A 25,382-nucleotide genomic window follows, 5' to 3' on the forward strand; every position below is an offset into this window, starting at 1 on the left:
GATCCTTAGTGTCCTTTCAATACGATCTCCTCTTGGTTCTTGCTGGTTCAAGTGGCTTCTCATCCCTGCCACCAAACATTTCCTGATCAAGATAGGACATTTTTTATTCACGGGATCTTCTCCCCCCAAAAATTGTATGTGGGAAAACCCAGCAAATATGATCATTATTTCCTGATTAGCAATGTGCCTTCTTAAAAATCCCTACGTTCTACAGCGTGGCAAATCAGGAAAGCCTCGCAAGTCGATGAGTTTCTTAAAATACCTTACTGATTGTGACTGGAGCTCACGAAGATATTGCACGAGGGTCTGACTTCAGACCCCAAAGATTCTGCACGAGGGTCATCCATTTGTGCTGGTGGAACTCTACACATTGAAACCTTTAAGTGTAACTTCTGACACACAAAATCAGCCCTTAACACTTCTGAGATGCACCAATTCCTTGTGGCAGCTTTTAGAGACGTCTTGCATTTGTTCTTTATCTATGATCCTGATGTCTTATAAATATGCCTAAACAACGTAGAAAGGCTTTAAAGATAGAGGAGCAGCAGTAGGCAATCGTAATGATTTCGGTTGTTTTTGTGGAGAAGGGACATCCCTTACAAGGGTAGCCGTATCATTTAGTGTTTACACACGAGCTGGTTGACACAGCATTCACTTTTTAAAATATTTACTTTGATTGCTTTTGAAAATACATGTTGCCTACACGGGCTTACTAAATCAGAGAATATTAAAGACAATGATCTTATAACCGCAGAGCACCTGTTTATCGTTTGGAGTCTCGGTTTTGTTGCTACAAAGCCATCCCCACTAAAAAACAACAAAAGCATCGAGGCTTCCTTAGCCTGCTGGCTAGCAAACCATGCCACACATTGTAAAACACGGTTGCATGTTTTCAGGAAGGAAAAAAGTGTGCAAAACTCTTACTAGATAATACTCAAAATAAAAGTGAGATACAGCTGGCTTTGATCAGAGATGAAAAGGAATCCTTGGAAATTACATATGCACAAAGATCGCAGGGAAGAAAAAAATGAAGTCATGGCTTCATGTGTCCTTTTTAGCCATTCTGTTTAGCCCTGACTCCTTGGGAATGGCAACTGATGGTGGTAAGTTTGTTTGCTGAGATTAGTAACGGTGACGTTTTCCCCCAAACAGACTTGCTTCTCTGCCGGGCAGCTGGTGGAGATATTTCTACAGAACAGCCTTTCGCCCATTTCGAGGGAAGACTTTCAACAAATGAGTCCGGGAATCGTCCAGCAATTGCTCCACTGTTCTTGCCAGCTGCCCGAGGACCAACACACAAAGCTCCCACCAACCACTCTGGAGAGTAAGTTGTGGTTCTTCCCTGAGAAAGTTGGTGCCTATAACGTACATAATAATAACAGTTGATGGAAAGTTGGTGCACATAATGTACGTAATAGTAACAGTGAACAGAAAGCTGGTGCATATAATGTACACACTAATACCAGTGAATGGATGGATACTTACTATATACCACACGCCGTTCAAAGCATTTTACGTGTCTCACCTCATTTCATCCTCACAAGCACGCTATGAGCTAGATACTATCAATGTCCCCCTTTTACAGATAGAGAAACAGGCACATAGAGGTTACGTGACCTTCCCGAGGGCGCACAGCAGGTAAGTGATGGAGTTGGGATTCAAACCCGGGCAAGCTGGCCCCAGAGTCATTGTTGTCAGCCACTATGCTACAGTACCCTTCACTGAATATTTTATAGTTTGTATGTACGTTACATAAATTGATTTTTGTCCCATGTATATGACTGAGTCATAGACCAACTTAGTTCATAGTTGAGAAGGGGCATGATATGAGAGCAAGAACCTTAACGATGGGGTCAGAAATGCAAAGTTGGGCCATGCCTTCTATCCCCAGCCCACTCTCGTGATCTTAAGCCATCTCTTTATTTCCCTGAGCCTGTCTTTTTTTTCCTGCCCAGTGCTACTCACTGTAGCCCTACTGCGGTAGGTGAGCTCTATGCCTTCTTGGGGTAGCTGTAAGTTTCAAATGGGATAACGGGTACGAAACTGTGTTGTGGAATTTAAAGCACTGTGTATTTAAAAGAAAAGGAAATAGTGGCCTGAGAACATTCGTGATGGACCGCAAAAATGTGACCGTGAATGCAGGCACCATTCCAAATATTACCAGTGATCCCAGGGCCTTGTGTATGGTTTTTTCAGAGCATTTTGCTTTCTCTTTGCGATAGCCTCATGATGCCCATCCGGGATGAATTGTCCAGCTGCTCACTCCTAACTCACAGGGAATTGTGCCGCATTCAGTGGCTCATTTGAAGAGTTCATGTGAACAGAAACCTTGCCAGACCTAAATATCTACCACATTCGCTGAAAGGAAAAGAATTTCATTAAAACTGAGCTCTCATTAAAAGTGAGCAACTACATAATTCAGCACCTGGTGAGCAGTGATGGTTCTGAAATGGGTAAGAGGGACAGAAGCACGGGCACCTGGGAGACTCCAGGAGTAAGTTTACATTTACATTCCCACCACCTCCCGTGGTGTCTGCTTCAAACAGGCCGCTACAAAATAGGTTTCTGAACTGCAGAGCTGCGAATTGTTTTTCTTTCTCATGAACACCTAGATCCTTCTAGGGACTAGTCTTCCTGAGAAAAATTCAGAGAAATCGCACTCACTATGGAACCTAGCCAAACATTACTGTGCTCGATTTAAAGTGTTGCATTATGTGACTTAAGGGAAAGGCTTAAATATCAGAAAATGTAGGAAGGAGGCATAGGAGACGTTACTAAGAGTAGTGTTTGGTGTGCTGGGACCTGACCCCAAAGTTCCAGGTTGGGTTGAGTTTCCAGGAAACAGTGTTATGACCACGTATAAATCAGGTTTCAGATATGTTCAAAGCAGCTGCCTAAGAATGGCTAGGTGTTTAATTATTAGGTCAAGTTCTATTATAATGATGCGAAACATTTAAATAGAAACTCTATAAGTTGCCTGACTCCAGTCAAGACGTCATGACACCTATATGAGGACCTGGGGTAATTAGCAGAGTCCTATTGCCACAAACGTCAGATTTTATGGTTTTCAGGCGATCTTTGCCACATGAGAGCAGGTGAAATCTGATTCACAGAGGACCTGAACGTTTCTAAGCCCTAGAGTTAGGAAGTGTCCATTCCAGGGGCTCCTGGGTGGCTCGGTCGGTTGAGCGTCCGACTTCGGCTCAGGTCATGATCTTGCAATTTGTGAGTTCAAGCCCTGCATCGGGCTCTGTGCTGACAGCTCGGAGCCTGGAGCCTGCTTCGGATTCTGTGTCTCCTTCTCTTTCTGCCCCTCCCCCACTTGTGCTCTGTCTCTCTCTCTCTCTCTCTATCAAAAATAAATAAAATATTAAAAAAATTTTTTTTAGAAAAGGAAGCGTCCATTCCCCTCCAATACCAGCTGTAGTTGCCCTCAGGACAAAGGGGAGAGGAGTAGAAGAAGAATCAAAGGACTGGAAACTTTGTCTTTTGCCTGGGAAATGCCACGCCCTAATTTATCCTTGTGAATTCTCAACATTTTCTGACCTTTTGTAGCTTTCATAAAAATGTGGCAACTTTGAAACTTATTAGACATCCAGGTGCTCATGTTAAACTTCAGCTGTCTTTAATTTATGTATTTGATGAGAAGAATGATACTCCCCCATACAGTCTGTTTGTCGAAGAGTATGATATGAACCTTGGTTAAATATCTCCAGGGATGTTTTTATAACATAGGTATTTTTATTATGACAGAACAAAGTGAAACCTCTAGGTAGGTATATGACCATTCCAAACGATTTTTATTATTTTTTAGTTTTTTTAAGTTTACTTATTTATCTAGAGGGGGGCGAGAGAGAGAGAGACAGAGAGAGAGAGAGAGAGAGAGAGAGGAAGGGGCAGAGAGACAGGGAGACAGAGAATCCCAAGCAGGCTCCGTGCTGTCAGCACAGAGCCTGTCACAGGGCTGGATCCCCACAAACTGAAATCATGACCTGAGTCAAAAATCAAGAGTCGGATGCCTAACTGATAAGCCATCCAGGTACCCATATTTTTAAAATTTTTTAATTGTGGTAACAAACTGAAATTGAAATGAAATTTAACCATTGTTAAGTATAGAGTCCTCTCTATCCTTTGAACAACAACTGTTTTATGGAGAGGTTCCCTAGAAGTGAAGGGGTAGTGATAAGAATGGAAAAATTTAAAAATTGCAAGTTTTTGCTTCTTTTGAGTACACTACCAACTCTATTTTAATATTAGACTCCTGTCTAATTTAGAACATAGAATTCAATAAAAGTGCTCTTAAAATCACAAGTCTATTATCATGTTGCCAGCTTTTATCATTGACACAAATTAGTGTAGAGGGCGAACCTTCCAGAAAAGAACCAGAATGGGAAGAATAGAATGTTTTCTGTTATAACAAATTTTAAGATGATCGTTTCTTAAAATCTACAATAGGCCTCAAGTAGTGTGGTAATTGAATTGTTTGATTTAACTTATCTGTAGTCAGTAAGGATAGTTTAATTTTGTAATTAACTTCCTTCGTTGTTTACAGACCAGTTTGCCATGGCTTGTTAGTAATTTCTAAAAAAGTAGGACAAGTATTTGCTCTGAGTATCTGCAACCAAAGGAAAATGGTGGCCCGAAAAACCCTTTATCCCCAAATCATTTATTTATACAGTTGACTCTTGAACATCATGGGTTTGAATGGCAGGGGTCCACTTATATGCAGCTTTTTTATGTATAATAGAGTATTGTAAATGTATTTTCTCTCATGATTTTCTTTTTCTCTCTTTCTTTCTTTGTCTTTTTTCTTTTAGAGAGAGAGAGAGAGTAAGGCAGGGAGAGGGGCAGAGGAAGAGAGAGAGAGAAAGAATCTCAAGCAGACTACATGCTCAGTGTGGAGCCCAGCATGGGGGGCTCAATCTCATGACCCTGGGATCATGACCTGAGCCCAAATGAAGAGTTGGGAAGCTCAACCAACTGAGCCACTCAGGCACACTATTTTTATGATTTTCTTAGTAAAATTTTCTTTTCTGTAGCTTTTAAAATTTTTTTGATAATGTTTACTTATTTTTGAGACAGAGAGGGACAGAGCATGAGCAGGGGAGGTGCAGAGACAGAGGGAGACACAGAATCCGAAGCAGGCTCCAGGCTCCGAGCCGTCAGCACAGAGCCCGACGCGGGGCTCGAACTCACGGACCGTGAGATCATGACTTGAACAGAAGTCAGACACCTAACCGACTGAGCCACCCAAGCGCCCCTCTGTAGCTTAACTCTTGCATTTTTCAAAGATCAACTCTGCATGACACTGAAAGCCACTTTTTTCCTTTCTCTTAATCTTTTCTTTTCTTCCTTGTCTCTTCTTCCCTCACACATATTTGCTCTTGTTTGAATAATCTTAAAAATTGCACCCCCTGAACATTTTTTGAAAATTCAGAAACCTGCCAACATGGGATCAACTTAGGGGTTCTAGAAGATTATTGCAATAATTTAAAACCTAGGCTGTCCAAATTTATATTATCAACCATCACACATTCATCGATCGGTTTTTACCGATATGATCGCTCATTTTAGGCACGGAGAGTAATAAACACTTTCGACATTACAGATAATTTTGAAAATTTTTGGAAGAAGGTACTCACCTTGTACAGAAACGTAGGTCTCCGGTGGCCCCAAACTGTGTGCTCCCTCTGCCACTCTGCTTCCCTGGCGTCAAAAGATTTAGATGGGATTAGAAGGAAATCACCACCAGTCTATGGCAGCATATGTTGTAGTTTAAAGTGGGGGAAATTAATAATTTCTTTGGGGGTGGGAGATGAGCTAGGTCCTTGTTTGCCGTAGTGATTTTAGTAGGACGTAGTCAGGGTAACTTCAAAGCAAAAAGGTTAACGGTGAAAGTCTTTTCATTCTTTTCCTTAAAAATCAAGACCTTTTAGGGGTGCCTGGATGGCTCAGTCGGTTACGCATCCGACTCTTGATTTGGGCCCATGTTGTGATTTCACCATTTGTGACACTGAGCCCCGCATCGGGCTTTGTGCGGACAGTGGAGGAGACTGCTTGGGATTCTCTCTCTCTCCCATCTCTCTGTCCCTGCCCGGCTCTCTCTCAGAGCTCACTCTCAAAATAAATGAACATTAAAAAAAAAAAAAAAAAAGAAAGAAAGAAAGAAAGAAAATTTAAGACCTTTTACACGCTATAACATTCATAAAACAATTCCGTATCCCGACCACCTGTATCATAAGATGGATTCTTCTGGCATTTTCACTGGCCAGGGCACTCCTAGCAAATGAGGAGCACTGACTGCTTTGCAATCTCCATTTGGCTTAGAATATGGCTACAGCACAGTGGCCGTGGCCCTGCTCACACTAGGCTCCATGCTTGGGACAACGCTGATTCTGTTCCACAACTGTGAGGAGAACTACAGGCTTATTTTACAGCTGTTTGTGGGTCTGGCCGTCGGGACGCTTTCCGGGGATGCTCTGCTCCACCTTATCCCTCAGGTAACTCTTTTCCTGTTTGCAATGGTGTGTTTCTCATTTCCATTTCCATTTAGTCACTGGAGGTGTTGATGCAGAATTTCAAAGGGACTTGGATGAATCAATGCAGTGGCCATTTCCAGTTGTCTTTGGAAATAAGTGTTATTTCCCCAAAGCACTTACAGAGGAAAAGAGATAGCCAAGCCTTAGGTTTACCACGGGTTATTCTTATTTTTTAAATAAACCAAAAAAAAAAAAAAAAAAGGTGATCAGATGCAGATTCCTATGAAGAAAACTTCAGGAAGTTTTCACTAATTATCTGCCAATAAAAATGAATGGGTTGCCAGATGTTGCATTGAGTTTTCTCCAGTTGCCCCCAACTCTCATCAGATCCCGTCTCTGCCCTCTCTGCTGTGTTTTTCCGCCCCAGACAGTTGTGCCTCTGCAGCTCCCTTGCAGGCTGCGTTGTTGTCTGGATTGAGCCAATGGAAGGCACAACAGAAAAGCCAGGGTAGGAGGAGAGAGTAGCAGAGATATCTCTTCCTCACTCTCTCCTGGCTCTGCACCTGCTCTAGAAGCAGCTGATTTCCTACAATATTACAGCTCCTCCTGTGGGAGCCCTTCTCCCCAACTCCTCTTCCCACTGAGCTGCAGAAACATTATTTCCAATCTTTGCCCTTTCTGCCCCAAGAGTGGAAATGGTTTTCTGGGGTTACTCGCTTCTGGGTGTCTCATTACCCCTTGTACCTGCCTTTCTGCCTACACCTCTGCCCTTACACCATCATTAAGCTCTCCTCATCTGAACCATCGAAATGAATTTTTTGTTGGGCTAATAACATCTAGATTTTCCTTAAGAAAAACGTAAGCCTCAGGAAGCTGGCTCTTGGCTGAAGTTTTCTGAGGCTCTTTATTTGTCAAAAATGAAAGGTCCAGGACCTGACATGCAAGAGTTCAGACGGAAGGGTCTCCAGATGAGGTTATTTCTTCCCTCTGAAATCTCTTGAGACTGGACAATGATGGGCAAATGAGCCCTCTTCTTGCAAAGCCGGAGATGTTAAAAATTTCCACAAGCCTCTGGCAATTTCCTACAGGGTCACTCTTGTTGCTTAAAGGCTCAATGATTATTAGATGTTTTGAAAAATCACAAAGTGAGCATTGGAAAATGAAACAAACCATTATTTGTTTTAATTTCCCTCGTAATCTAATTTTCTGGAAATATTTCAGGGCTTATTGGCTTGAGGAAGCGGCCGAGGCCTTTTTCTAGGTCCCTTTAGCGGTTTCAGGGCTGTTCACTGCAAAACAGCTAGAGGGTCTTAAGGCTTCCCGCGCCTCCCCCAATGGGGGGCTCACATCTCCCAGCAGCAGGGCATGGGCTTGGGGTTTGGGGGGCCGTCAGCGGGTTCTGCAGAGACACGTTCCGGAGAGGAGCTTAAAAGATTAGCCAGGTTTCACGAAAATTGGAAGGCAAGTGTTTTACTTGAGGGAAGAGATGCGGACAAACGTTACCGGGGAAAGGAAGAACAATGCGGTACCAGTGTGGTGGAAAGCTAGAAAAATCAGTGGTTCCTGAATGAGATCCATGGCCAGGGTTCAGAAGGCCACACGGAAATGAGAAAAATACCACTGTCAGGATTTCTTTTTTCTTTTTTTTTTGACTAGCAAAATTTATTCAACTTAAAGGTCTGCATTTGATTCTGAGATTGTGGGGTCTGCTTCTGTTTTGTTTTGTGACCTTACCACCTCCCCTGTTTTGTGAAATAATGGTAATTGCGAATATTAGATAGGTATCCTTCCTAATGCCTTTACCAAAAGGAAAAGCTGCCTACTGTATATTGGATTTTAGTTAGGTTCATAAACTCATCGTGTACACTTAGATGCACACATTTACTCACACATGTGAGTACATTATGTGCACATGCGCATACACACTTAAATCTACGCGTGGACGTATGAACACATGCACATACAATATGTATGCATAGAATCTTTTTCCTTTTTTGTTTTTTTAAATTTGATGGTCACTAACATCCTAAATGTAGAAACCACTGAGCTGTTTGCCAAACTGCCTTCTCCTGGGGAAGGAATATGATACATAATGATTTACTAGCTCACAAGAAATCATGAGGTCAACCAATGGGATGAGTCAACTAGAGGAAAATTCCTAATGCATTTCATGTATCCTTTTGTTTCTCCAAGCGGACAGTACTGCTGGGTATACACTCAATGGAAGATATCGTTCAGGCGGATTTCTTACGTATCAGAATATTTAATAAAAGTTTTCTTTTTAAAAAAATTTTTTTAAATGTTTTACTTATTTTTGAGACAGAGGCAGAGCGTGAGCAGGGGAGGGGGAGAGACAGAGCGAGACACAGAGTCCGAAGCAGGCTCCAGGCTCTGAGCTGTCAGCACAGAACCCGACGCAGGGCTCGAACTCACGAACCCGCGAGATCATGACCTGAGCTGAAGTCGGTCGCTTAACCGACTGAGCCACCCAGGAGCCCCTAAAAGTTTTCTTTAATTGCAATGGGGTGTGGAGAGAGTAAACCCTGGATGAAGTGTATCTTTATATTTCTTCTGGGTATAAAATATATTCATCTGTTATTAAAGACTTGCTGGGCAAACAGGTATAGATTGAACTCCTAGGAAAAGACAGGGACTGAGAATATCTCAAAATTTAGGGTTAAAGTTCTCCTTTCTTTTCCCTTGTGCACATTTTATTTGACCCTGATTAAATCATCTAGTGGAAGTATTCGTACAACTGAAAGCAAACGTGTCTTTCAATGATTCCAGCGGTTGTCACGGGGTTCCCCAGAATGAAAGGTGAATATATTTAATACCGGGCCTATTAATTAACATTTAAGCCATCATAAGTCATTTCTTTGTGTCTCCTTTTTGTGTTTGCTTTTGTTTTTTTTAAAGGTTCTTGGTTTACACAAGCAGGAAGGCTCAGAGTTTGGACATGTCCATGAGAGCAAAGGTCATATTTGGAAACTGTTAGGCCTAATTGGAGGCATCCATGGATTTTTCTTGATCGAAAAATGTTTTATTCTTCTCGTATCACCAAATACCAAGGTATATTTAAAATTTTCTTTATCTTTGCTTTAGGGCTTCATAATATTCCTCCCTTATTTCAAAAGTACTTGTTCAAAAGTGACTGACGTCTTCGTGATGCTCTCTATGTGAGGGATGGGGCTCTGATCTCCAGTCACGCTGACTGGCAGCTTCCCTCTAAGTATGGTTCTTAATTTTTTAAACATCTGTTGCTGGCCCGTTAAGGTACTTGTTAAAACCTGCTCTTTGACCTTCATGGCTAGTTTAGAAACAGGAGACCATTTCATGTCTGGGAATGAAGGGGCTGAAAGGCCTACGCACTAATGAGTGTTTTGGATGTCTTTCATAACCTGAAACAAATAAACATGGAGACAAAAACTTTGCAAATTCACAAAATTACCCATCATTTTCTATCTTAAAACCACTGAAAATTATAAGAACAAGGCGCTCAGAAATGGGGTTTGTGGCAGATCTTTTTTTTTTTTTTTTTTTGTGGCTTGAATAATTGCTTGCATTGTACCTGTATTTGTTTGATCAGTTTCTGTGTCTGTGATGAAATATAAAATGCAGCATGGTTTTTTTTCATGGATTTGCGTTGCTCTTACACGTTATCCTATAAGACAATAGATTAACTGTCTGGTGGGATGGTTAAAAAGGTAAATGCTTACAAACAACTGTGGGAGACTAAAATAAAGTAAATTTTCCTTACAAAGTCCTGGGGCTCTGCGGTCTGCTATGGTTTTTCTACGTATTTTCTGGCTTTCTACTTGTGCACGTAATTCATAATGTCTGTGCTCAGGGAAAACATTAGCAGTCATGTAAAATATCAGCACTTGTTTATTACGATTCCTAAATGTATTTGAGGCACAAAGTCTGTGTGTCAAAAATTAAGATGGTTTTATGGATGGACAGAGGGATGATAGATGGATAGACAGGTGGTAAAATGGCTTTAGTAAATGGTAATGGTGGATCTTGGGAATGAATATCTGAGTGATCACCTTACACTTCTTTCAGCTTTTCTGTGTATTGGAAACTTTTCACAGTAAATAAAACGCTGTAGAAATGTTCTTTTTTAATGAAGCAAGTTTTTCTTTGTCCTGGAGCTCACGCTAGGAGGCTATAGTAATTGATGGTCAAACCATCTTTGACCACAGTCCCCACCCTGCACGTTCAACAACTTAACCTCCTCAGGAGGGGTTCTCATCTCAAGCACAGAAGTAACTATCAGATCCCCTTTGTACACAATAGATTGGCGTTCTTAGCCTGGGAAAACTAAATTACAAAGCCAGCCTGTCAACTTGTATGTGACAATTAGAAGTTTAGCCAGGGTGGAAGTGAGTGAAATAAATTCTGGGCATCCAAAAATGAAAAGTTTATTCAGACTGTCCTTGGACTTGTCAGAGAACTTACAATAAGGTTTAAGAACATATTTCAAGACTCCTTATATTGAGTAAAATAAAGGGAATGTGAATATTTTAGAAGGTATAAGTGCTTTAATTGATGAATACGTTTCTGAAGATATTAATTTCATTGTTATAGGGTGTGATATAGTTTCAATTATCATCCTTTTGGTATCTCCAGCAGAAAGAATTCCAAATTTAATTTCATAGTAAATATACTTTTTCAGTAAATACAAAAGACAATATCAAAACAACCACTATTCAAGTCTCTTAAAATCACAACTAGACGTATTTAAAGTTTCATTCTTAGGGCATTCAGAATATGCACAATGTTTCAGAACAGGCCTGTGCTTCTCCAAGGTGAGACATTTTAGTATTTGCCACAACGAGCCCGCCACTTTGGCCAATACGCAAAATGTTAAATAGAACCATGGAATTCACAAAGGCTGCACCTGTGTTCTTCTGGCTTCAGCACTAATTTTAAACCATCCTCATCCAGCAGGGCATGTCATTGGTTAATGGGCACGTGGAACATTCCCACCATCTTGCGCTCAACTCCGAATTAAGTGACCAGTCAGGCAGAGGCAAATCTGCTTCCACTATCCCGTTGGTAGGTTACCGATCTGAGGTATTCTACTGATCTGATTACCTTCCTTCCTTTGTTCCTTAATGAACAGATGAAAATCAGTAGGCTAGATGAATATCTATTTGTGATTTGCCTGTTTTGAACCATGATAAGTAGTTTGGGAAGCTTTGCCAAGCACCTGAAAGCTGTTTTAAAGAATAAAAAGCTTTTTTCCCCACGGATTCAAATCCTTGGTATCTGCACCACGTTGAAGCATATATGATTAGATTGCATAAAATACATCTTGATCATTTTGTTTACAGGGTTTCATAAACCCGTTGACCTCCAGGTTTTCCATTCTGAGGAATCCTTAGCCATGACCAGATGGGGCCAAATAAATTGTGAGCAAGGAATTAGTGCAGCTAGTGTGGTAGGGTCCCCTCCCTAAGGAAAGAAAAGAAAAAAAAAAAGAAAGAAAGAAACCTCAAGGTAACCGGCTATGAGCGTACGTGACAACATCCCTCATGACCTTGTAACATGAGACCACTTAATCAGACCACATGTTTCTGTGTGTTACCATATATGGGAGACAAATAAATAGGAAATATATAGAAAGCTATGCCATACGACGTTCAGGGCTCAGTTCTTCAGGTATGAACCCAACTGAGCAGTGCCAGCAGGAATAAAGTTGCTTCCTAGAAAGAAAAACCTCAGTGTCATGACTCTGTTCGAGAATCCTGCTACTCTAGGAGTGGGGTGATCATTTTGTACTGCAGAAGATAATTGATTCTGCCCCATAAGATGTCTCGTAAGTGGCTTCTGTTACACTGAGTTTTCCGGGACAAATATTCCACGCAAATTTGCAAAACACAGCCTCCCATCAGGTTGAAAACAATGCTCCTACTCTAATTCTTAAAGTAGCAAGTAAAGGGACAAGGAAGAATCTGAAAGTGACATGTAACAGAACACTTGTCTCCTCTAACCATGGCCATTGGGGGAAGGGTTTACAGTTCAAGGATAGATTCCTGACCGAGTGGAAATAAGTAAGCCGTGCCTGGGACATTGCCACAGCAAATAGAAGTCTGCTGGTAGATCACAGATCTAGAGCTAACTCAATTAGGAACAAAACCATCCCTTTAAAAAAGTGACTTTCAAAGCCTTTATTATGTTTATGGCTTAGATGCTTCACATATGGCTTGGAAGAAGATAATTTCAGGCTGAGGTTAGTTTTATAATCAGTTTAATGCCGATTTTATTCTGTTTCAATGAAGGGTTCGGAATCCCAAGACCCATATAAGTAAATGTCCGATGCTAGCTAACCTTGTGAGTTTTGAACTATTTGAATATGCCGGTTCACTAATACTATACTCACTATTCCTCTGGTTGTTTTAGCTGCAAGATCAACTTTAAGTGATAGAAATAATATGAACTTTTAGGATTGTTTGGTTCAAGTTCCTGGTTTTTCAGGGAGGAGGGAAACTCGTAATTCTCACCCGTCAAGGAGTCTTGGATGCTTGCCTCTAAATCCCTTTACACAGTATATGGTTTTGGAGGGAAAACCTTAGCATAAATTTTTGCACTCCTGCCTTTTACTAGATCTATAGAACCTTTCTATGGTAACCAGGCCTTTGATATAGTGTAAAGAAAAATCACATTGTTTTCTTGTTCACTTTTATCCTATATCCTTCAGGTCCTACCTTACTTCTCAGCCCCTTATCCAAAAATTGCCCATCATATCTTTTGAGTAGTGGCCACTGTTCCACTATGTGAGATATACATTTACTTTCTCTGTTTTACATTTTTAAAAAAGGTGCTTAGGCTTCACGTGAAATATGGCTCAACATTTTCACAACTTTGGGTGATAGAATGATGTGAATATGCTTTTAGTTTTTTTAAGTCTATTTATTTATTTAAGTAATTTCTACAATCAACGTGGGGCTTGAACATATAACCTTGAGATCAAGGGTCACACGCTTTTCCAACTGAGCCAGCCAGGCGCCCCGGTAAATATGCTTTTAAAAGCTTTTAAAAGGACATGTTCAATAGGATAGTTTTCCCTCACTATCCAAACATAGAGCATTTCTATGAAAACTTTTGTAAGCCAAAATGGTATAAAGTGAAGAAGCAATTACCATTCCTTTACGTGGAAAAACTTGTGAGTATTCCCAGTCCCCCAAAATAACCTCTCTTAGGACATTTTGATACCTCGCGGGCACATTTTGCTAAGAGGTGCACGAAATAAATCAAAATAAAGCACAGGGGCACCTGGGTGGTTCCACTGGTTAAGTATCCCACTCTTGATCTCAGCTCAGGTCTTGATCTCAGGGTTGTGAGTTCAAACCCTGTGTTGCGCTCCACACTGGGTGTGGACCTGCTTTAAAAACAAAACAAAACAAAACAAAAAAACCCCAGATGCTCCCAGATACAGAGCCAAGCTCTGATGGCTTGATGCTGAGATGCTGGGAACAAGCCTATGGGAGCCACTCAGTGTTGGGGCACATGGCACCACTTTAGGCTTGCTGCAAAACGAATGCTGAGTGCTATTTTGTGCTCTTGGCTTTTTTTTCATAAAAAGCGAAAATCCTCTTTGGATTTCTTTCAGTTAGTGAAAACAGGTACTAATGTAGGTTTTTGCTAAAAGCGACATGGCGTGACGTGAACTTAAGAAAAGCAAGGACTACCTGTGAAAAGTCTTCTTTTCACATAACAGAATGAGAATCCGAGGCACAGGGACGGAGGATGACGTTTCCGGGAAACTAATCCATGAGTCAGTCTCTGAAATGAAATCACATCATATTAACTCACAGAAGTCAATTTCAGAATCTGACCTGTCATATGAAAGGATAGAAACAGTTTAATTTGTTGTATTTATCTTTTGTAAAGTCTGTCGATTTGCTTTCTTTTTTTAATGTTTATTTGTTTTTAAGAGAGGGAGAAACAGAGTGCAAGTGGGGGAAGGACAGAGAGAGGGAGACACAGAACCTGAAGCAGGCTCCCGGGTCCGAGCACAGAGCCTGCTGCAGGGCTTGACCCCATGGACCATGAGATAATGACCTGAGCTGAAGTCGGACACTTAACCGACTGAGCCACCCAGGCACCCCTGTTGACTTGCTTTCTGATTCTTTTACCTGCCGGCAAAGCCCCCAAAACAGAATATTCCATCACAAGTAATGTGAGGCATTGGGTCTGCATGGCTTTGTTCTCTATCCACAATACACGATGTACTTAGACATCAGGAAATGAATCCTACATCCACAGTCCACCACACAGGACAGTTGTCAAATTAGGTCAAGAATCAAGAACTGTTTCTACGGCTTTTGGATTTCATAAAGGTTTACATAATTTAAGAGCCTGGATTACAGACTGTCCCAGCAGCCTCTAGCTCTGTATGGAAGATTCTGATCTACATAAAGTGCTATCTTCGCCCCAAGGCGCACAGTGCCAGAAGTTTGTTCACAGACCTCCTGCTTTACGTTCTATGCTTCCCTGTGAAATTTAAAAGTTCTGCTCTACTCTGGAGTATTAAAATGTTTAAAAACCAGCATAACTGTCCAGATATTTCAATTTTACAATGAAATGGTGGCCATGGCTAATCTTTCATCACTTATTTTTTCATTTAAAATAGAAAGGCCCAGAAGATTCACAGGCAGCTGAAATTCCTGTAGGCAGTATGACAGCCTCCAACAGAAAATGTGAGTACCAATGTTAAAGAGCTAAACTTAAAATGAAGAAAAGTGTTGTAGAAGAAAGGTTATGTCTGTTTGGGAACAATGTGCCGAAATCACGTAGGTTTCTCATTGGGTTTGTTTTGCATTATTACAGCCTCTACAAGAATATGTTTAATACTCATTCCTATCCGTCTTTCACACACACTGCACATTACCATCAACTTTATACTTTAAAAGCAATGGTTTCAGATGACGGTTTGAAACTGATCTTCTGAGAATTTCAATTAGTGTAGATTCATGTGTAGTTATATCAAGGCTCCTTTAAAATCATGAGCATAGTACTAATAAGGTATAGACTTGTGGAATCACAATGTTGTGCACTGAAATTAATGTAGTGTTGTGTGTCAATTAAATGTCAGTTAAAAAAATCCATGCTTACATGATAATTGAGCCTTTCGCTTCTCTATGAAGCCTGGAAACTTCTATCACAGTCTACTGAACCTGAGCGCAAATGTCTGTCTCATGTGTGATGTTGTCATTGAGACGGCTTGTTCATAACATTTGTAACCAACTGGTTTTTTTCTGTGGTTTCTTTATTTCTGAATTTAATGTACCCATTTTGTATACAGCTTTCTTCCTTTTTATTTATGTTTCTGAATACTTTTCCAAATTTTTTTGCTCTCTTCTGGTTTTTGCCAGTTGCTTCCAAATCTTTGCCCCACTTTTCTCACTGATATTACCCGTTTGTGGCACAGACTTCTCAATATTTTTATATTACACAGTCATGATTAGTTACTCCCATTCTACCCTAATAGATTAGTTACTAATAAAAATAGCTAACATTATATGCCAGGCATAGTGCTCAATGGATCATGGATTATTTTATTTAATACTCATACAACTTAATGAAGTAAGAACAATTATTAGCCTAGTTAAACAAACGGAGAAACCAATTGTTAGAGAGGGTAAGTTCCTGCCCAGGATTACATAACTAGGAAGCTTCGGTACTGAGGAACTAAGGAATGCCCACGGGCCGACGGTTTCTATATGGCCATTCATGCATGCATGCCTCGATGTCTTTTCTCACGCTCTTTCATTCATTGAAGAAACGTTTGAACATGTACCATGTTTCAGGCACTGTGCACACACTGGAGAATAAAATAAGAATGGTCTTTATCCCTGGTTTGCAATGTGGTTGGGGATATAAATACTAAAACAACAAACACAATTGCGACGATCACCATTTTAAACGTGTTACATATATTAACCTCGGTAATTTATTTCTTTGATTCAAAATACGTAATCACGTGGTCTGGCCAATTCTGCTTTCAGAACATTGCTACTAATCTTTTTCCTTCTAAATCTTTAGTTCCAGGAGAGATTTTAGAATGCCAGGCAACTAGTAGGGATGCAATAGACATTTCTTCATTTATTATTTTTTAAAATTTTCTTATGTTTATTTTTGAGAGGGAGAGAGAGCACAAGCAGAGGCAGAGACAGAGGGAGACACAGAATCGGAAGCAGGCTGCAGGCTCCGGGCTCCGAACTGTCAGCACGGAGCCCGACGGGGGGCTCCGAGTCACGAAATGTGAGATCGTGACCCAAGCCAAAGTCGGGTGCTTAACCGACTGAGCCACCCAGGTGCCCCTCATTTATTGTTTTGGAAGGAAAGGAAGAGGAAAGAAGGAAACGCCCAGGCAACTTAGGAGTGGGGTGACATATGCTAGATGAAGGAGTAATGATGGTCCGATTCGAGTATTTTGGAGGCCTCATATCTTTCTTTCCACTTCAGATATCAGGCTTGGCTTTCAGAATGAACAGTGAACAAATCCAACTTTGATTACTCCACTGCCCTTTTGCCAGGGACATATTGAATTAGCTTCAAATATTTGATTACTTGTTTCACATTACCTCATTGGTGGGACTCAGCTTGTGTTTCAAAAGACAGGATGTGAAAATCCTACCCACAGTCTGATTTAAATAAACAAAAAGCAACATGATACAAGGTCCGGCCCACGTCTCACCATGGAAAACCTCTGATAAGTTAGAAATGTAGAAATGAATAGGACTGCCAGCTACATAAGCCAAGATAAAATATTATTGATAATTCTGTAATAAGTACATTAGATTACCAGTGAAGGCTTGTCTTATCTCCCTCTGAATAACATTTAAGTTGCCTTAAACAATGTGTACCATTGTGTTCCTTGGGGCTTACACGCAAATACGTCTGTTTGCCTTGTGGTTTATTACATGTCCATGATCTGACATTTAGAAACCCATAATCAGAGAAAATAAAATAATAGACAACAAAAATAGGCCACACTGTTTCTTAGCAGAGTATAAACTGAGTAAAAAAATTTCCATTTGAGTATATGCCACTCATATCAAAGCTACATATAAGCACTTGGAAATCACAATTTATTTGCGTGCTGTGATGTTGCCAAGTGTATTGCTTTGAATTATTTTATTTTCACAAAGAAGAGCTTTATTTCTGAAAATTGGCAGGAACAGCAACACAACCTGGTAGGATTATTAAATTTTGAGAGCTTCTAGGCCATGCCAGTAAGAACTCCCTGAATTCAATAATTTGATATTTATTCTGTTTTCATGACAGTTGCCTGAAATCTCCTCATTTTTAACAGAGAATAGAATGAATTAGTCAACCACAAGAAGGATACAAGTTAGTCTAACAGTGATAGCTATAGACAAAGCAGGATTTTTGCAAGTGAAATGCGCGAGACATCTTTGCACAGCAGTCCATAGTCCGTTTCCTGCCCAATAGTCTGGACTACATCTGCCGATTACTTGCCTGAAGTTACTTATCTTACGGTGTGGGATGTGGAATGAGTGAGTCAAGCTGTATTCCCCAACCAAAATAGAAAACCATAGTATACTACGGTGCCCCCGTAGTCTAAGACCACATAACAGAAACCAGGAGATAACCTCTTTCTGTTTACTGAGGGTAAAATTGTTAGAATACCGTGTTTGGTTCTAACAGCAGCAACACCTACTTCTTACTCTAGGCATGCAGTGGAGAGCCACTGAGAAATTAGTGAAATTTTAGACCATGGAAATTGATTTGAATGGCCCTTCTTCTCAAAAGGTATGCCTACATGGCTTACCGTCAGAGTAGGTATTATCCCCCCAGTATTTTTTGAATTTATTAGTTGTTCCATTTCATGACGGGGCTGTACTAACATGCAATTTTAGGTTTTTGAAAAAAAGAATTCTGTCCGTTAGAAACTTGAACCCAATTATGATCCAAAATATTTCATTAATTATTTCATTGACTCTCTACTAATCAGATAATGTGTATTATGTAACACAATCCCATGAAAGCAGCTTCTCTTTATTTTGTTCAATGTCCAGCTGGTCGAGTACTGAAAGTTACTTTCCAGAAAGACAAGAACATTAGCTAATTGTTCCAAAGCTAATTTGGTGGCCAGCCGAGTCGATAGTGGTTCTGTCATGGTCACAGAGCTGGAAAGTGAACCAGAGAACTTGGGACGGTCGTGAGCGCCAACCAGAAAGGGGAGCAAGGAGCAGAAAATGGCAAAGTGCACTCCAGCAGATAGGCGCCAGGAACAGTCTGACCCAGAGGAGATAGTTTTGGAAAACAGCCTCCATTTTAATGACATTCTGCAAGGAGGGTCTTAAATTATTTTAAAGTGCTTTGCAGAAGACGCACATGGAAAGGTCATTGGTGGGATTTGGGAAGGTTATAGCAACATTTTTCTTTTTCTTTTTCTTTGGGGTTAGCTGAACAAGGTGAGAGAATAGTGAATGCCAGGGCCTAATTTATCTCATGACTAGTCAGATCTGTTAGAAAAACAATGGCCACGCAGCCAAATGTGTCCCTTACCAGATTGGCATCTCCAGTCCTGACTTATTTGGAACGCGGAAAGAAAGTGGGGCCGCTTAATTTGAGGCAGTCTAAGAATGTCAAGGGTTGTGCTCGCTTCGACAGCACACGTACTGAGAACGACAGGATGGAAGGGAAAGGTGGTCGTGTGTGAAGGGTTCCATGAAATATCTAGTGCCCTGTGAATGCTTTCTCACACCTTTGTTTCGTCCTTTAGGCAAAACCATTAGCTTGTTAGCAATCATGATACTGGTTGGGGACAGCCTGCATAATTTTGCAGATGGCCTCGTGATAGGAGCTGCCTTCTCATCTTCATCTGAGTCGGGAGCCACCACAACACTCGCCATCTTGTGTCATGAAATTCCACATGAAATGGGTAAGTCACATAGTAGGGGCCCTGTTTCCTGCTTGTTGAGCACCCCGTAGTGTTATTTCTAGCTGTGGCCTCGAGGTGTCTTTTTCCAGCGCACCATTGAAAGATGAATACTTTCTGTTCACAATCTATTTAAACGGTAAGAATAGCACAACTCGAAAAAAAAAAAAAATGCTGTACCTTGGGAGAAAATTCAGCTAGACTCTTTATGATGTTTCCCAGGGTCATAAGTCACTCTTTTTGGATTCTGGAGAGTTCTATGTGGGAGAAAGTCACTCAGAGAAACCTCGCCGTTAAAGGCCTTGGCAAAGGCTTTAAAATCTGCGTATTAAATGTGGGAAAAACATTACGAGGGGAACTTTACCCATTATGTCAGCAAACAGGCCAATGAGATAAAATAACATTTAAATTAAGGCCAAACCGTGGTTTCATCAACTTGATTTATATAAAATGTCTAAGGCCAAGCATAAAATTGAAATGACGGGCGTATGGTGACAGAGGCACATGAGGCTCTTTTTCTGGATAATCTTAATAGCCCCGTAATTCAAATTCTGCCTCCCAGGAAGCGAGAAAAGACAGAATAGAGGTTTCGGAAACAGGCCCAGAAAGAGCAGAGGCTGACCCCGGCACACATGTGCCCTAGAGAGGGGGCTCTTGCCTGTCTCGCTGCCCCCATTTCCGGGTCTACATTGTCCCCTTGGGCCACCGGGACCTCTGGTGTTCAGGGTCCACTGCCCATAATTCTGTCACCGGTCCTTCTTAGAGCAGTTTATCCAAGGCCCTTCCTGAATCCACTAAAATGTCCCTGGTCTGGGTGCCATATAGCATGGTCCTGCTTTTCACTGCTATTTTTTTAGTGGTGGTTTATTTTTGAGAGAGAGACAGGGTGCGAGTGAGGGAGGGGCAGAGAGAGAGGGAGACGCAGAATCTGAAGCAGGCTCGAGGTTCTGAGTTGTCAGCCCAGAGGCAACAGGGGGCTTGAGCCTAAGAACCGGGAGATCATGACCTGAGCTGAAGTCAGATGCTTAACCAACTGAGCCCCCCAGGCGCCCCACTCACTATTATAATAAAACCACAGAGGAGCCAGACAGTCTGGGGCAGGCCAGCAATGACGGTTGAAGACCCGTTCATAGGACCAGTTATGCCGTGGAACTAAGAAACTGAGTCCCCAGACTATTCATTGAATTTTCAGCCTCTTCCCTATCTCTCAGACTAAGAACTAGAGGCTCGCAGATTAAAAGGTGATTCTTCTGGGGCGCCTGGGTGGCTCAGTCAGTTAAGCATCCGACTTCGGCTCAGGTCATGATCTCACGGTCTGCGGGTTCGAGCCCCGCGTCGGGCTCTGTGCTCACAGCTCAGAGCCTGGAGCCCGTTTCAGATTCTGTGTCTCTCCATCTCTCGGCCCCTCCCCTGCTCATGCTCTGTGTCTCTCAATAATAAATAAACATTAAAAAAAAATTTTTTTTAAAGGTGATTCTTCTTTGGGAGGAAAGGTGTGGAGAGAATAAGGTCATGTTTCTATAGTCATCAAGGCAGTAAAACATTTTCTAAAGGAAAAATTTGTTTTCCTAACCAACTTTGGCAATGATTTTTAAATCTCCTATTAAGTAGTTTTCTCTCCATAGCAGTTCTTACATAAGCAAATAAGAAAAGCCGACCTAACGTGATTTAGCCTGGCAAGTTTCCAGGCAAAAAGGTTTAAAAACCCTGGAACAGCAAGTGCTTTATTCTGCATTTATCTAAGTTGAAAATGTCACAGGGCATTGGGAACTGAAGAATATGTCACAGTTCTCTTGGTCTATGCGATCTTCAGGAACAGAAAAGGAAGACAGCTCTGGAAATGTAACTTCCTAATAGTGTAATGAGAAGGCTACGAATCCCAGAGAACTATAGGCAAGGGCTTTGTTAAACTGGTCAGTCAACTTTACTTGTAAAATCGGTCCCAGTTGCTGAAATTTGGAACAACCTAATAGCACATTCCTCTACCAGAGGCATCCCCAGTTAAATAATGATTATATTTTCTTGTGCCCTTAAATCTCAGGAGACTTTGCTGTGCTCTTAAGCTCTGGACTTCCCGTTAAGATTGCCATCCTTATGAATTTTATAAGCGCGCTAACTGCCTTCATAGGACTGTACGTTGGTCTCTCCGTATCAGCTGATCTATGTGTGCAGAACTGGATCTTAACAGTTACTGCGGGGATGTTCTTATATTTATCCTTGGTGGAAATGGTAAGAATTGTGGCTTTTCTATTTTGTTTGTCTAAACTCTGAAAATGTAAAACAGAGACAAAGCCATAAAATGGAAGGATAGATGGGGAGAGGGGAAGAAGGATATGTTTAAAAATATAAAAGGCTAAGGAAATAGTCTGTGTAATCCAAGAAAGTAAATTGTAGGCAGAGGAAACATAATTGGAGATACAGAAAATATTGACATCCTTTTAGTGAATTTAAGTGGAATGAACGAAACCTTTAAAATTGCCAAAAAGTGATCATCAGTTCATCCTACTCTAGCTTTGCATCTCTGTATGAGGCCTGTCCTTCTGGCTGATAAATGGAAAGTTCTGTGAAACAGCCGGCTATTTTGTTTATACATTGGAAAACAGTTCGTCCGAATTTGTCATTCATTAATGAGCTGTTTGGTTTAATTAACCAACTATAGTTTGGGTTGTTTTGTTTTTTAGAGAGAGAGAGAGAGAGCACATGAGTGAGGGAGAGGGGAGACAGAGGGAGAGAATCTTAAGCAGGTTCCATGCCCAACCTGAAGTCCAACTTGAGGCTCAATCCCATGACCCTGAGATCATGACCTGAACTGAAATCAAGAGTAGGTGCTCAACCACCTGAACCACCCAGGTGCCCAACCAATGGTAATTTTTAAAAATAATGATTTAAGTTTTAATTGCTGAAGGGCTATCAGACTGGTGAAATGAGAAAGGTTATAGTGTTGAGTCTCTAACATTGCAACATACCTTTCTTCGAGAGGGCCTTGCTAATGCTAACGGTGACTCACTCATCACTTTTCATCCTCAGAAATCTGATAAAGGAATTACAGCTGGAAATTTCACCCTGTTTTTGCTTCTGGAAACTGCAAAATAAACCAGACTTTTTAAGGTCACCCTCTACTGGACTTTTTATGACTTAAATGTATTAAGGTGGATAATACTATCCCTTCTTGGGGCACCTGGGTGGCTCAATCAGTTGAGCATCCAACTCTTGATCTCAGCTCAGGTCTTGATCTCAGGGTTGTGAGTTCAGGCCCCGCGTTGGGCTTTGCAACGCGTATGAAGCCTACTTAAAAACAAAACAAAACAAAACAAAACAAAAAAATGAACCTATCCTTTCTTATGTGAATTATGAATAATGCAAATAAAAATGACATACATGAGTAAAAGAAATACTTAAGAGTGAAAACCAATACAAAGCCAATCCAAATGGAAGTAAAATTATGTGATGACCTGTATCCTGGAGCAGAAAAGTAAAACGAACGATCTTGAAGAATTCGATAAGGGGACTCTTGAAGTGAACACAGCCATTTTAAACCCCAGTCTAAATACGTTTGACTTTTTGGTTGTTTTTCTTAATTCTTATGAGATTCAGAGAGATGAGGTCAACACCAAAGGGTATTTCCGTGTTTGGAAACGTTCTTACATGTAATTTACGATACTCAGGGAATTTCCTAATCTTGATGATGAAGACAGACTTGTGGGGCAAGTTCAACCCACCTCTTCCGAACCCCAATCCTCAAGCCGTGGTCAGTATGACAGAATCTCATGATCCTTCCAGTTCGAGAAGTCTGGGTTGCTAGCCTTGAGTGATGACTTCAAAAGCACACTGTCACTCATCATTGAATGTCGTGAGCTACTTTTTGTGTAAAATGCCTGTATATCAGTCCTGAAATTCACTCTTGGATCTCCTGACGGTCAGTTTTCTGCTTCTAACTTCCTTTCCCTTTATGACTGAGTTGGGGGCAGTTGCTGTATTATTTAGTTATTCCGGTTTGCTTTTTTTTTTTTTCAAGTCTGTATCTCTCTTCAACTCTGATGGATACGTATCTAGTTAATCTATCTATCTAGTTAATGCTTTCTCTTTGTTCGTGAGTCTGATCTCCCAAAATGGACCTGAGGACATTATCAAGAACCATTTGTCCCGTAGAACCCTAAGCTGGGTACATCATTTCCCCTTAGGGTTTCTCCTCCTGGTCTTGCAAGGTTAGGCGATTGCTTGTAAGAAATGTGGCAGATATCCTATGAGATTCCAACTAGAATGAATCTTGACCTTGTTGCAAATTACTATCGGCCAAGGGAAAACCGGCATCCTGGCAAAAAGACAGCAAAGAAAATACTCTGGAGTTTCCTGGGGCGACTTGCTATAATCCAGGTCGCCTGCTCTCACGGCCTTTTGAGTAACTTCTAAACAAATAGGACTCTTTCACATAGCAGCAACTTTAACTGTTTCTGTGAGCTGGGGCTGTGCCAGAGAAAATAGTCTTTTGTCATTTAAAGGGAAGAAAACAAGTTTTCAAGACTGTGTAAAACAGGAAAGAAAAAAAACGACAGTAAGTAAAGGGTAAGGGCGGTGGGAGGGAAGGGGGCAGGAATCCTTCCATACACTGGTTATTTACTAAACGCTGGAAATTTACCAGGCACCTTCTCAGTTGGGCTAATGTGGAAAGATTAGCTACATTTTTGCCTTGCTTGTTTGTTTCAAAGAAATTGGGCGTGTTCTTTCAAATCCCAGAAGAAAAGGAACTAGGGGCAAAAATGGGGCCATTAGCAATGAAGTCAGCAAAGCAGAAATTCTTCACTAGGGAAATCTGCCAGCCTAAATTCTCCAAAGTGGGATTGCCTCATCCAAGCACACTAACTCTTGGTGGCATTGAATGGTTTCTAAAGAAATTTAAGAATGAATGCGGGCCTGGGCGGCCAGAGGAAATTCATGCTCCTTTAGAAAGATCAGTGTGCTAGGCTGAGTTTGCCCCAAGCAGAGACTAAAGACGCATGCGTGTGTGATGGCAGTTCACCTCCTAGGAGGTGAACCCAGGAGAGGAATGAAGGGCAGGTGGAGTGAAGCAGAAAATGACAAAAAGTCAATACACTGATGTGTTTTTGTTAACGTGACCACCACTATGGGGACCCACCACCGCGGACCTTCTGTGGGGACTCCTGTCCCCGTTGTTCAAAGCTAGACCCACAAATATACCCCCCCCCCAACACACACCCCTTTCAGGCTATGCATGCTTGAGCACCTGGGAAGTTCCCGCGATGGTCTCAGGCCAAAACACTAGAGAAGCCCAGGGCAGGAGAAAGAGAAATGCAGTGTGGACTAAAGCGAAGCTTCTCTGCAAAACTTGCTAACACCTGCTTGGAAATGGTCTCTGCAGCAGTGGCTGAGCACCAGAGATGAGAGAATATGAGAAGTCCCTTCAGGGTTGGAGGCCAGCCAAAAACTCCATAGAGACTTAATACAAGAGAGTGGAATAAGCTTCAAACCCTATTGGTCTTTTTTTTTTTTTTTTTTTAATGTTTTTGTATTTATTTTGAGAGACAGAACGTGAATGGGGCAGGGGAGGGGGTGCGGTTTGGGAGGCAGGGAGAGAGAGACTCCCAGGTAGGCTCTGCGCTGTCAACACGCAGCCCCACGTGGGGCTCAATCTCATGAACCATGAGATCACGACCTGAGCCAAAATCAAGAGTTTGTTGCTAAACCGGCTGAACCACCCAGACACCCGCCCATTGGTCTTGTGGCAATTATTTGATATTCAACCCTCTCTGTCTTCTAGCACCCAACCTTGATTCTCCTCACCTTCAGGCAGCGCTTGCGCTGATCCAGATTTCTTTCCTGGTGGGGCAGCCCAGATCTTCACTGACGGGTCTACTTTATCCTAGTTGGGTCATGCTTCCTGTGGTTGCCTGTTCACCATCGTCATCAGGCATGGAAGCCTCAAGAGATGCTTCAGGAAACTCCTAGTTTCTGGCCGTGTGCCTGGGTTC

At 41.5% G+C, this 25,382-nt stretch overlaps 1 protein-coding gene across 1 annotated transcript in view; it reads left to right on the forward strand.

The window, feature by feature from the left end:
• SLC39A12 (solute carrier family 39 member 12) overlaps positions 1 to 25,382 on the forward strand; it is an 86,826-nt gene that overhangs the window by 30,587 nt on the left and 30,857 nt on the right. Inside the window, exons 6-12 of the mRNA XM_030323231.1 lie at positions 1,153 to 1,324; positions 6,328 to 6,500; positions 9,396 to 9,548; positions 11,427 to 11,537; positions 15,118 to 15,184; positions 19,240 to 19,398; positions 21,437 to 21,624. Of these exons, the coding sequence (XP_030179091.1) occupies positions 1,153 to 1,324; positions 6,328 to 6,500; positions 9,396 to 9,548; positions 11,427 to 11,537; positions 15,118 to 15,184; positions 19,240 to 19,398; positions 21,437 to 21,624 (1,023 nt within the window). The remainder of the gene's footprint in view (positions 1 to 1,152; positions 1,325 to 6,327; positions 6,501 to 9,395; positions 9,549 to 11,426; positions 11,538 to 15,117; positions 15,185 to 19,239; positions 19,399 to 21,436; positions 21,625 to 25,382) is intronic.

This window comes from Lynx canadensis, chromosome B4, assembly GCF_007474595.2.
Source record: "Lynx canadensis isolate LIC74 chromosome B4, mLynCan4.pri.v2, whole genome shotgun sequence".
NCBI lineage: Eukaryota > Metazoa > Chordata > Mammalia > Carnivora > Felidae > Lynx > Lynx canadensis.